Source organism: Pinus tabuliformis, chromosome J (genome assembly GCF_031772625.1).
Source record: "Pinus tabuliformis cultivar Carrire ecotype Pingquan chromosome J, CPIR1, whole genome shotgun sequence".
NCBI lineage: Eukaryota > Viridiplantae > Streptophyta > Pinopsida > Pinales > Pinaceae > Pinus > Pinus tabuliformis.
This window is the reverse complement of record NC_142295.1, coordinates 1,434,992,104-1,435,006,472: the sequence shown is the minus strand read 5'-3', so window position 1 is coordinate 1,435,006,472 and position 14,369 is coordinate 1,434,992,104. Positions and strand designations below refer to the sequence as shown.

Genomic DNA, 14,369 nt, shown 5'->3' with positions numbered 1-14,369 from the left:
TCTTAATGGTGTGATTGAGGTGGCGGTTTACATAGAGTCGCCAGAGGGCTTTGAGGTGCATGGGAGGGATTCCCATGTTTGCAGGTTGAAGAGAGCGCTGTATGGACTCAAGCAAGCACCATGTGTGTGGAATTTTAGGATAGACAACTATCTGCTGGGGATGGGCTTCACCAAGTGTGATGCTGACTCAAACTTGTACTACATATTGGTCAGGGGAGAACCACTTATTCTTGTGTTATATGTAGATGACTTGTTTCTTACAGGTTCAGAGAAACTCATTGCAGATTGCAAGAGGGATCTTGCTTCAGAGTTCGAGATGAAGGATGCACTACTTTTTGGGGCTAGAGGTGTAGCAAAGAGATGGGCGAATCTTCCTTGAACAGGTGAAGTATGCTGTGGAGATCCACAAGCGATTCAGGATGCAAAATTGTAGGCCTATGGCTACGCCAATGGTGACCAATTGGAAGAAAATTGATTTTTCCAAATTAGAGATAGTGGATCCCATTTTATACATGCAACTGATTGGCTCTCTTATGTATTTGGTCAATGCTAGATTGGATATATGTTTTGCTGTCAATACACTCAGTCAATATATGGTTGAGCCAAAGCGAGTGCACTAGGTGGCAACAAAATACATACTTAGGTATCTACGTGGTACAATGGAGTATGGATTGAGTTATGTCAAGGGAGATGGAGTGAAGCTAGTGGGCTATTCGGATGCTGACTGGGTAGGTAGTGCAACTGACAGGAAAAGTACTTAAGGTTGTTTCAACTTGGGGTGTAGAGCTATTACTTGCTTCAGCAGGAAACAAAAGTTAGTTGCATTGAGTTTTGTTGAGGCTGAGTACATGGCAGCAAGTTTGGCATCATGTGAGGCAATTTGGCGTCGAAAGCTACTCATGGGGCTGTTTGATCAGGATTGGAGTTGACCATGATACATTGTGACAGTTAGAGCTGCATCAAGCTCTCACAAAATCCATTGTTTCATGATAAGTCGAAACACATAGAGATTAGGTACCACTTCATCCGAAACTGTGTAGAAAGGCATAGTGAAGCCGCAATATGTACCTACAGATGAGCAGGTTGTAGACATCCTCATGAGGGCCTTAATGAAAGGCAAGTTTGCATGCTTAAGGGACAAGTTGGGGGTGGTACAAAACACCTTCCTCGCTAAGAGGGAGTGTTAAAATTGTTGCTTGGATAGGTGTCTCTGCATAGGCCATGTGTCTAGGCATGCAAAAAATATCTTTAAGATTTACTTTTTTTCGTCATTTTTAATTCTTACTAAGTCAAAACTTAGAAAAAACATGATAATTAATTTAATTAGTTATTATTGGCTTTGTAACTCAAATTTCTGAATTTTATCACTTTGGAAATTAATATTTCCAATAGACAAAATCAAAGAAAGTGATAAGAACAAATTTTGGCCTTTGATTTTTTTTTGAAGATCTCAAGGAGGAAATAGCGTTATGAGAGAAATTATAAATTGTTAGAATGAGTACCAAGGACACATTAGAGATGACATCGAGTGAGAGAAGGGGATCCGATTTGAGCGAGAAAAAGGAAAGTCAAGCAGCTAAGAGAAGGGGCCATCTTGTTCAGAGAAAGAGGGTCTGTAGCCTAGTTGTACTGAGCAACGAGAGGGGCTGAACACAAGCCGAGTTTGCAAGAGAGAGAGGCAGAGTCTTTGGGATGAGTTTTTTTCCGCTGGAGGAAGGGCTGTGTTTGCAAGAGAGAGAGGCTGAGTATTGGGGCCGTGTTTCCTGCTGGAGGAGAGGTTGAATCCTGGGCCGAGATATGTTGAAGAAAAGGGTCGTCCTGTACTGGAGAGAGGCTGTACTTTAGGCCTTACCATTGCAGAGGAGAAAGGGCTGATTTTTGTGGACGTTCTTAGCTAGCTGTACATTCTCTAGATCTGCTGATGCTATTTTTTCCTGAGTATTTTCACTGAAGCCTAATAAAATCCCTCTTTGCTGGTTTTTCCCCACATATGGGTTTTCCAAGGTAAAAGTTGTCTAAAAGTCTATGTGCTTGGATTTCTTGTTTCTACTGTGCATAATTTTTTAGAAGCTTAGTGGTGTTAATTGTGCATAGAATTTAGATTTTAGTTTTCTGGTGTTTTTAGTAAAACAAAAATTATGGGTATAAAAATTCATTGGCACGTTAATCATTTTGTTGGGCTTAGAGAAAACTAACACAATCTTGCACCTGCAAAGCTTTTCACAAGGTGCTAAGACTAGTGAAACATGGAGTTGTCATCATTGTCACCTAGACAACAATTTCCCTCATTTTAGTGAGGGATGGATCCTACACAAGGAATGCTTCCCTAGTAGCCTCTAGGGTTCCCAAGGAAAGACACAATTAAGAAAAGACACAATCAAGTCTAGGGACACCCATATAGTTACTTAATTTTACCACCAATAGAATATAATAATAAGGTAAGGTCAAGGTGGTTACTAAATGCAATTTCCATATTAATGGACGAGGATCTAGGGCAATTTAGAAGGCTTAATAAGTCAAACTAGGTGCAAGAGTATCCCCAAACACTACAAAAGAAGAAAAATTTATTGGTCATTGCAAAAATTGTATAAAAGGTGATGAATTATGGCTGTAGAACAAGTTATAACAGCATCAATAAATTCATCCCTTGAAACAAGAATCATCAAGCAAAACGTAGGCCTAAAACAATGAATATCACTAGGGTTCATAAAGCTAGCTAAATATAAAAATTAAAATTCATATAACAGCCTAAAGAATTAAGATGTCTAGCCCTAATAGGGCTATAAACGAAATCAGCAAGACAAATGAAGGGTTACAACTTAGATGTGACTTGCAAAATAAAATGCCGTGTATTTAGGCACTGTTGTTAATTCATAAGCTAAATGTACTTCCACAAGTTGGATAGCTAGCTGCTATACATGTCACGGTCAAAATTACTCTTAGGGAACATTGACATGATGCAAGGTCTATGAAGGTCTCATGTCTCCTTAAGTCTGGGCCACCAGGTGTTACGATAATGATCTGGCATTTTAAAAGACCTCATGGTATCCACAGGACTCTTGGGTTTATTACTTCAAGTTTGTAATATGGTGGAACTTCCTTTGCTGCATCAAATGTGATTTATGAGGAGATGAATTGGAAATTTCACAGAAACGATATCTAGTGTTTCGATGGCCTTGTGAGTGACATTGCTTGTTTTATGCAACAAACTTAGCATATTGACTGTGGGCCTACTGTACCTCTGTTCCTAGTATTTTCTTTGCATAAGTTCTGCTAATTACTGCCTCTGTTCCTAGTATTTATTTCGCATAAGTTCTGTTGACGTATGCACTCTCCAATTACTGCCTCTGTTCCTAGTATTTACTTTGCATAAGGTCTGTTGACATATACCCTCTCCAATTACTGCCTCAGTTCCTAGTATTTACTTTGCATAAGGTCTGTTGATGTATGCCCTTGCAAATGACTGCGCAATTGTTTGGCATTCATATATATATATATATAGTAGTGGTGAAGAGAAGCTTGTTCTGAAATAGTTACTGCACACATATATACAGTAAAGAAAAAATTCATCTGGAACATATGGTAATGATAAATTCGTTTGGAACATATGGCAATGACAGTATACAAATTTCTGTATTTTAATGACTTCTATTTGTATAGGTCAGACCTGTTACCTGCTCGTATTCTAACAATGTGCTGTCTCATTGCACAGTCGTGACGTATTGCTACAACATGATGTTATGTGTAATTGTTTAACTCATCACTGGGCATGATATATTGTTACAAAAATGTGCAGTCATTGTTAATTCATTACTGGGCATGACGTTATGTGTAATTGTTTAACTCATCACTGGGCATGATGTATTGTTACAACAGCGTGTTGTCATATGTAATTGATCACAGGCATGATGTTTTGTGTTATCATGTGTACTTGTTAACTCATCAGATGGGTTCACCTACCCGTGAAATCTGAGCATGATGTATTAAACAGCTGCAAGAGCAACAATTGTAGAGTAGCCTTCTTTTGTAGTATAAGGTAGGATTTCGTTGGGAAAATGATCAGGTTGTGAACGAGATTATCAGCTGTCAAAATATTACACCAATGATTATGTCACCTCGGAAAAACCTGCTATTGTAAATTGGTTGTACATGACATATTATTCAGGAAGATATAATAGGTTGATGGTTGCACTGCCCTCTTGATGGTCCATTTGTGCTGACTCTATTGGAGGGATTCCTAGCATAAATGCTCACATGCTCAGAGACTCACTAAAAAGGTTCCCAATCTTTATGCAAGAAAATGAGCCTCTTAATCAAGTGAGAGAAATCCTGCCCTGTGGTCGGAAGTATTGGCAGGTAGGGTCAATGCTGCAAACATTACAGTTTGAAGTAAAACCAGCAAGAACCTCCACCCAATTAATTAGCTCAGATAAGACTCTGGCTCTTAGTATGAGAGGAATATCTGAAATAATTTCCCAATCTGCCATAGACACATTCGACAATGTCTGAACTATAATTCAACTTCTAGTCTCCAAATGGTATATGGTACACAACTCCAGTAGATCAGAGATGATCAACCATCCTTGTAGAAACATTGCTTCACTATCCATCTGGTTCTTCAATGTCACTGCCACCTCCCAGAACTGCAAACAACTGATTTAGCACCTAGGTAGCCTAGTAGATCGAAACTAGCAAACTTGCCCCATTTCTCTAGGTCAGCAGCTACAATATAAACAAATCTGCCAGGTATAGGCTCATCTAGTGGTCTATTAACTACTGGAATACAAATAGCCTGGACAAAATAATAATGAATTGAATGATAGTTGTTGAACCTGTTATCACTCAAGAAAAATTTCTAAATTGTTCACATCAGTTCGATTGTTTGCCAAAGGGTTGGTGTCAATTTTGGGTCTAGTCTTTTCATCTGGTTTTAGAGTCTAAATAGTTTGAATAGGAGTCTTGTTAAGAGTATTGTTGGTATGTATAAAGGGGTCAATTCTCTGTTTTAAGTCTATCATTGGTCTCACATCTCACATGGATATCATATGTCCAAACTCATTTCAAAGCCGAAATTGTCTAGGTGATTTCGTAGCACCTGTAATCATTTTAAAGTGGTTTTGCAGCACATAAATCCTTTTTAGCAGTTTCGCAGCGCAACATGTTTTAGGTGATTTCGTAGCGCATAATTCATATTTTGCACTGGCTGCGTTACGAAATTGGGGATTTGTTCGAATCTATAGCCATTCTTTCACAGCTGTCATATCCATCAAAATCCATCAACAGTTGTCAGCCTATACACTTCGTCTATCATATCCGACCGCTTATCCTCATCATTAGGTCGTTAGGTGTCTTGGTACTGGCACATGTTTGCAGTTGTATTTTACTTAGCGGTTTTGGTCGTTCAATCAGGGTTTTCAAAATAGTATCAGAGCAATCAGGGAAATGTTCTTGTGGGTTTTGCTTCTATTCTTCGAATTTGGAGCAGTCTGAAACTATTCCTTGTAAACAATCTTGAGCTCAGTTTTCATGGATATTCTCATTGTACTGGATATTCTGTTTTCTGAGATTTTTCACCCAGCTGAAAGGCACACTTGAGATCTGCGATTTTTATACACGACCTAAACGAAAGCCAAGCCATCCATATCCTCGGAAGGCAGGCACTGCTAGTCAAATTGGTCCATCAACAAATAAAGAGGAGAACAGGTCACTATCAGCAGTTTCATCTGCACCTGACAGATTGTGTGCAGGTTCCAATCTAGGTGGTGAAACTCGGAAGAACGCAGCATTTGCTCCATACAATGCAAGACTGGGACCACTTCAAACACATGATAACATCAACTTGCAGGAAACAAATATGGAACCATCCAGTACAAGCATTTCACCATCAAGTCTCAAGCTATTTGGCCAGACGGTTTTAGTTCCAACTAATGAGTCAGGCTTAGATGTTAATGTTAAAGGAGCTTTCCAAGAGTTTACGTCTCATAAGAAGGAGAGACACTCATTAGATGGTCAAATTCCTGAGAATTCAAAGTTGGAAAAGATGAAAGGATCGTTGCATAATGTTGGTGTGAAGGCTAAAATGAAAGTAGTTAAATTTGAGAATGCCTCGGGGGTGACATCCAATATTCCACCATCAGACTCAGGGACCAGTATGCTCGAAGGTAGTGGTGAATCAAATGCAAATCTGCCCTGCAGGGAAATCCATACAGCACAGCAGGACTCGGATGAGCCGCTATCTGAACTGGATAACAACATGAATTCCCTTTCTAGAGAGCATCAAGCCTCTGTTCCTATATCCATTTATTCGAGACATATTCCAGTGCAAAATGTTGAGTGAAGGGCAATAGTGAAAGGGATTTTGAGTTTAACTGGGTTGGTAGTGGAAGTTCTGATGCAGGAGGAGAAGAGGTATTAACCAGATTCATACAGTTATATTTGGAACAGTGAATGGTGTTATCGGTGTCATTGCATCTTTTCCTCAGGAGAAATATCTGTTTCTTGAAAAGTTGCAAGCAAATCTTGTCAAAATGATCAAGGGAGTAAGGTGCTTAAGCCATGAACAGTGGCGATCATTTAGCTATGAAAGGAAGACTGTGTTTTTGAAATTACACAGCAGTTTCGTAGCGCGCTACGAAACTGCTATAGCTGCATATTACAATTCAGTTGATCAATTATGATTGACAAAGCGGCAAATCTTTTTGAAAGGTTTTGTCATCACACAGGTACATGAAAACGGTGGACAGCACATCAAGGACGTGGCAGTCTGCTCTATTTTGGGTAATTAAAGGATAAAGGACATGCTTCTTTGGATTCGAACATTTTGAGGTAAACCAAAGACCAGTAAAACAGGGATAATTTCCTATGTTTCAGGACAATGGAAAACGTGTGACATTGAAGACCAACATGGAGCCTTGAAGATCCATCACAGCCAAACTAAAAGAGACCACTTGTCAGGGAATAAATCCTGATTGTAATAAATGCTACATTCAACATGATGTAGAATTAGAATCCTAATTGTTTTAGGATTCTAGAGCTGTCAATTAACAGTCAGTTGTATTTATTAGTTAGTTAAAGGGTTAATAGGTGTCATTAGAAGTAGTTTTCGAGTTCCCTTAATGTTTAAGGAGGAATCTCGATCAGTTAGAATAAGAGCTCTATATATAGCTGAAATAGCAATGTAATCAAGGTTGGAAATTTTAGGAAAAAGCTGGTATTTGGCCTATGTAAGACTCATTTTCAGTAATATACATGCTGAACTTTACTTCTCAGGATTCATGAAGGATTTTTTATGTTCAGAATATGTGATGTTGTCCTTTTCTTAATTCTTACAGTCGTATGGATGTATAATCACTCAGAATTCACTGAATGTGCTCTGACTTCCTGTATACATTTATAAACTGTGTGGTCCCATATGAGTTTATGTTCTGAATGTTTAAATGCTGAATGCCCTGACTTCCATGTAAGGTTGAGTTCATTGTTATATTGAGGTGTTGTTGACTCCATAAGCCCAATGGATAGTTTTGTTTAATGTGTTTCCACCATTCATATTTTTCACAGTTGTTCTACAAGAGTTAGCCATCTTATCTTTAATCAAAATCATTAACCCATCAAGAGAGAGCCCTCTCAGGTTGAGGAGGCTAAGCCTCAGCCTAAAGTCGGTTTGAAATAGTTACTTGAAGTCTTCCCGGTCTGCAGCCTTCCAGGGCCCGATTTTGAGATAACAGAACCATAAACAATTAAGTCCAAGAGATACCAGTCTCACCAAGCATAAACACTGTTCAGGTTTTGAACGATGTATACATTCCAGCTTGTAATTAGGGTTTGTAACCTTATCAGGCTTAGACATGCAAGGCAGTCCACAAACATAATATTTCAATTAACAACAAATAGCCAGAGGGCAGTTTTTATGTATTGTGACTGTATCCAATTGGATTCACCACGTAAAAGTATGTCCAGGAGAGCGATGACTGTAAGCCAAGCTGTCATCACATAATTGTACCTTGAACCCTCAGCAGTAGGGTGTTAGAAATCAGAATGTGGAATGGTGGAGCACCCCAAGCATAAAAGTGAACCGACTCAAAAGTAAGGACTACATCATTCAATGCATTTTGCACAAAAAAAAGAAAAAAGAAAAAAAATAGAAACATAAAAATAAACTCAAATGAAAATAATTTTCTGGACCCCATTCTCTTAATTGGACCTAAGGAGTTGGATCTACCTATTAACCACCCCCTCAGGTTTGGGATTGTAAGAGGGTGTGTTACAAATCACCTTTTAAGTCTGGGGTTCTCTCCGTAGTTTTGGCACATTTCTCCAAGTGTTTTGTGAACTGTGTTGCCATTTTAGAATTATTTTGTTGTAAACCCACACACATAAAGCTCTTCCAATCAGAACACGAAAGTGTTGCTAATCAATAAAATTCACTCTTCCCTTCCACTACCTTTATAAAATGCATGGTGACAACCAAAATAGATTAACCGCTTGTAACCCAAAATATCAACTCGATGACAAGTTGCTGGACATGATATATGAAGGGAAATGTAAGGTTTTATTGCAAATCCATACCATCAAACAACAAATATATTTAAAATCAATATCGGAGTTATCTATTTCCTGCTAGCATAGAGGTGGTAAAGAAATTTGCAGATATCTTTTTTTTCTACAATATTGGTGGCTACTTGAAGTTACCCTCTGATATTCTGCCCAGGTTTTATTGCAGGTCTGAAGCTCAATCAATAAATAAATCAGTGTTGGAATTCAAAGACGCTTCCTGGGTCATTTATATCTGACCCTCAGACAAGAAAGGATTGAGGTGGAAAAATTGGTAGTTAAAAATGAAAGAAAGTAGACTGGGAACCAAAATTGCAGTGTTGCACTTATCATGATAATATCGGAAGTATCATGATAATATCGCCAAAACCAACCTCAGCGATAATGTCGGAAATATCTGACCCTCAGACAAGAAAGGATTGAGGTGGAAAAATTGGTAGTTAAAAATGAAAGAAAGTAGACTGGGAACCAAAATTGCAGTGTTGCACTTATCATGATAATATCGAAGTATCATGATAATATCGCCAAAACCAACCTCAGCGATAATGTCGGAAGTATTTATCATGATTATCACGCTAAATTGGAAATTATCGCTTCATCTTGTTAGTTTCATTTTACAACAAATATTTTGCTCTTTTAACCCTCTTTTTTTAAAAGTGAGGTAGGGGATTGAGCTGTGAGGATACTGTGACTATTTTCTATCAAGAAAACAAGGTGAAATCTATTGTTTTCATTTCCCATGATTCTTCGCATGAGATACATACCCTAGTGGTTAATGGTAATATTAAAGTCTTAAAGTAAAAGGACGAGAATGAAAGAATGTAACTTTCATTTTCATCATTTTACTTAAATTTTTAACATTACCATTAATTGTTTCAGGATGTTTAAGAGTGGTTCCAACCTCATTGGATTTCATATGGAGAAATTAGAATTTTCGATCCCATTTAAAATACAGCAGACCTAATAATTTTCAAGATTTCAGGATTGGCAGGGGTGCAACGTCTATACTAGATTTTGTGATGTATGAGGGTATGGAACTGATATTTAACCAAGAGCACCAAGCCCTCTATGTACCTCGATGTTGGTGGCATTGACTATTGAACTCCTTTGTCACGACCCTTGTAAAGATGTACATTTCACTCAATGAAAATCATTGATTAGGCATGTTAAGCATTTCCTATCTTATTTTAATGCTTAGAGGGTAATCTTGACGAGGAAGATCCCAATATAGGCAATGATTTTGATGTTATGTAGCTATTTGTTGTAGCATGATTTTCTTTTTTGGACTCTAGAGGCCATTTAAAGCCTCTTTGTTGATCTATTTTGATTCAAAGATGGATTGCAGTCAGCGTTATTTTGGTTATATGCACCTTAACTTGTTATATACATGAGAAACTTTGCATATTTTTGTATAATAATTTGGAATATGGATACACATTAATTATATGTTCTTTTCAAAATTTGAGTAATTTATGTATTTTTTGGTCAACCAATATTTTGGTTTGGTTTTGATAATTGCTGAGGATGCTGTGACCATATTCCAGCAAGCCAACAAGGAGAAATCCATTGTTTTCTTTGCCATGATTCACCTCATGAGATACATTTATTTTTATTTTGACGTGGTTTTTTACCATTTTGTCAGATCTTGTGACTCAGGACAAATACCATATTTCAAGATCAATATCCGATGTACTACTTGACATCTGATATATCGATTTTATTATCATATTTATGTAGCAATGTGTTTATTTGATGCTTTTTTTTAACTGGAAAGAGAGTTTATATTATGTAAATTGTGGCAAATACATCAGGAATTACGTAGCAACTTCTTCAAATTTTCTATCATTTTTTTCTCATCCAAGAGATGTGCTAAACTTTCCTGAGGAGAATACTGCTGAGCAACAAAAATGGGGTTTCTATATGTGTATACCTTACAGAATTGTGCTAGCAGAACACAACATTTACAAAACATAAAACTATTGATTGATAATAAAGTCCTTGATGACTATGAACCTGATCTGATGAGCTGATCTGCATTGGGTTAAATTAATTTTTGAGTTATTAGATCCCAATAAGGGATAATTGATGGCCTAATTTGGTCATTGATGCGCAATTCTCCTACTTTCAATTTGCATCCATCATTAACGAGCTTGTCTACTTCTTTATTATGGTCCTGTAATACATGAAAGTATGTTATTGATGGAATGTCTTTTATCATTTTATGTGCTCTTTTCATGATATTTTCCAGAGATTTTTCCTTCAGCATTGATTTTTTAACTAAATGCTGCAAAATAAAGAGGGAGTCTCCCAGGATTGTGAGCTCTTTCACCTGCTTTTTTTGGGCAATCAAGAGACCATAATAAAGAGAAGACCAAGAATCTCTGCTTGATTATTTGTCATTTGACCAAGTCCCCACGAGTACTTGAACACTTCGTCATCCTCAGGGCCTTAAAGAGCCCCTTCCGCCCCTCCCCCTCCTGCCACTCCTGAATGTGTTTATTTGATGTTGATGTTGCTTTAAAAGTTAAAAAATCGAAAAAAAAAAACAAGTATTTTTGTAATTTAAATTTTGGACCACCAGCGATAAATTGTCAATAACAATAAATGTAACATTGTGAAATTGTGAACATACAATTTAATACGTGTGCTCTATATTGTGAATATTGTTGGCAGTTTCTCATGGAAGTTGGAGATTCTAGGTCCTCAAAGAGATTATTGCCCCCACTGGAACCCAAGAGGATAGCTAGATAAACTTCCTTATCCAAGATCTTAGGGAGGTACACATTTTAGTCTATACTGATAACAGTGCACTTTTGTATTACCAGGCCTAATCAATAAACTATATTAATGTAAATTTATGTAATTAAGCCAATAATTTTTTTCATTCTAGCAGTTTTCATTTGGCAACCTGTATTTGTTTCTCTGTTTGTTGTATATTCCTGTGTTTTTGGCATTTGCTGATTGAGATAATTGACGTTGAGAATTCAGTATGAAGTTTCACCAGAGACTTTCATATGGATAGAGCTTCGGCTCTTTTAAACTTTTTATGTGCTTTCTACAGCATGCCTGTAAATAATTTTGCATGTTTCATCTTCTGAAAGATCTTTTAAATCATAGTAGCAATATTTGACCATATTGGCCTTTGCTGTACGGAAATCCAGCAGTCGTACAAAATTTGGCAAAAGTCAGTACAATACGGAGACAGTATGGTCAACTTACTTTTAATCGTCCTTGATAATATACTTCATATATTTAATACCCATGAACACATAAACCCAACAAACAAACGTACCTCATATATTTATTCTATTGACACAAACAAAAAAACAAACAGCTGACAAAGCTCAAAAAAGTTTACACAAATCTGGAATACAACTATAAACATAATGTCATAAACTAATGGCAAAATTTTCAAATGGATTATTTCTCCTGATGAATTGAACATTCGTGAAGCTGAAACTCTTCCCAAATTTGAAACAAAATGCATTTTTTTGTATCGATGAGATATATGCTTCCGTATTGGATCCAGCGTTACATAATTTTCCCACATCAAATCATATTCGAATTTGAATTCGTATACAAATGTTGCTACTATGTTTTAAATTGCCTGGTGTCGTGTTACCTGCATTGAAAAATTATTGACCAGGTTTTGAATTTTATTGCCTGTCTTTCTCAGCTACAATCATTTCATCAGGAATGCGTGTGAAAAAGATGCAGAGGAGATATGCAATCTTGCTGCGAGAATGACATTTGATGATCAGCAAAAGCAAGTTCAAGAAAATGTGCATAGTCAAATTCGGGACATCTGTAGAGTTATGGATGATATTCTGGTTCCAGATGCACAAAAGGAAAAACCAATAATAAAGCTCGACAGCACACCAGTTCAGGAGAGCACACGTCGCAGTGGCCTTAGTTTTGCTGTAGGCAGAAGCAGGACATATCCAGACACCACCGGTAAGAATATAAGACCTATAATTCGTGGATATTAGATCCATTTACTAGTTCTGTTTTCGCAGTCCTTTCTCCCATATTGATTTTCTGCAAAGCAAACCAGAGCAAAGTATGTTGTGAGGTACTTTCAAAAAGAGTGAAGAGAGTTTAGTTAAATCCTGTTTACTTCCATAAGATGCTCAACATGATGTAGCTCGAAGCTGTAAACAAATCAGATGATAATTTAGTAATTTACCAGACTAGCTAATTTATTGGGCAGTTTTAAGTGGCACTTATTTTGGCCCATTCACTGTGGGTTTAGTAAATTGTAGTGACCAGTTGGTAATTTGTTACCCTGGGCTGCAATTGGGTTCTAAGAAAGATTTGTGCTATGATAGAAACTTTTTCTTGTGTCAATATATTTTGGTTTATGTTTTTACAAATTTAGCTATTTGTTCATATATTTTCAGCTTATGCATGTCTTGCAATTCTTATTGTCCGTATTTTGCAGAACAGCTGTTGCTGCAACTCGTCCCATGAAAAGTGTGGAATTGTCTAATGCTTTGAAGGAACGCATTGGATATACTCTTGAATTAAGGACATCAAAAATAGGCCATGAAGAAGCGGGTCAAGGCCTATATTTGAGTGGAAAAGCTGGGATCGGGGATGTTGTTTCATTTTACCCTGGGGTAATATATTCTCCATTTAATTACTGCTCCATTCCCGGATACCCAAGAGTTGATGCTGGCAATCCTTATTTGATTTCAAGGTATGATGGAATTGTTATAGATGCTCAACCTTGGGGAACTGGTGACGAAGCTCGTCAATTCTGGGATGGCTGTTTTGATAGGAGAACGATAAAATTCTCTGAAAACAATCAAGGAACTAAGGTTGATATTCTGTGGCGAGTGCTAAGTAAACCACAGGAGAACAGGTCTTTGATACAAAGTGCTGTTGTGGAGAGGAGGAATCCCCTCGCGTTAGGACATTTTGCAAATCATCCTGAAAAAGGAACACAACCAAATGTGATGGTTTGCCCCTATAATTTTTATTTATCTGAAACAAGGATGAGGCCATACATTCCTAATTTAGTGTTTGGTGGTGACGAGGAAGTAACTATGAAAAGGTATGGTTCACTCTGGATAAAATCGACATCTGCAAATGACGAGGATTCAGTTGTTCCTCCGGCAATTCGTACATTAGTTCTCGTCGCAACAAGACCAATATGTGATGAAGAAATATTTCTCAACTATAGATTGAGTAACCCCAAAAAGAGGCCCGCTTGGTATCATCCGGTTGATGAGGATGAAGATCGGCGGAGGTGGAGCTGAATACATTGCAATGATAGAAAATAAGTCCGAGTAGGATATTATTTTTGATACATTATTCTAGAGTCTGAACTATAATTTTTGATACATTATTCTCGGGTCTGAACTGGGTAAAGATCCAGGTCCCTCTCTCTTGCAATTGTAGACTGACATTATTCTGTGATGGAATTATCAAGTAGGCCTCCTTCGTGAAATGTACGTTTGAAATGAGCAGCGTCTTCCACAGATGACCACTTTATAAAGGCAGTCCACAATTCTAGATTTTTTAATTTGTTTCAAGATTTTATTTCTTGAAACTCTGCTTGAATTTTTTCCATTTTTAGAAGTTTGGTTGCTTTCTGATGCCTTTAGACTCCAGAAATGTAACTCTTAATTTATGTTATGGCATGGCCTGGTATTCTCTTAGCACTGGTGGCTGAGATTATGCTCGAAAGTGAAGTTGGAGTAGTTGTGGAACTTTGATAAAAGATGTCAATGCTCTCTCTAATCCTGATTGAATGGATGCAAGCGAACTTAAGAAAGTTGCAAATCTTTTGCAAGTTGTGGGCCACTTTATCTGAA

At 37.4% G+C, this 14,369-nt stretch overlaps 1 protein-coding gene across 1 annotated transcript in view; it reads left to right on the top strand.

The window, feature by feature from the left end:
* LOC149232756 (C5orf35) overlaps nt 1-14,104 on the top strand; it is a 78,297-nt gene extending 64,193 nt beyond the window's left edge. Inside the window, exons 3-4 of the mRNA XM_089379502.1 lie at nt 12,227-12,504; nt 12,997-14,104. Of these exons, the coding sequence (XP_089235628.1) occupies nt 12,227-12,504; nt 12,997-13,811 (1,093 nt within the window). The 3' untranslated portion in view covers nt 13,812-14,104. The remainder of the gene's footprint in view (nt 1-12,226; nt 12,505-12,996) is intronic.
* The last annotated feature ends 265 nt before the right edge of the window (nt 14,105-14,369 follow it).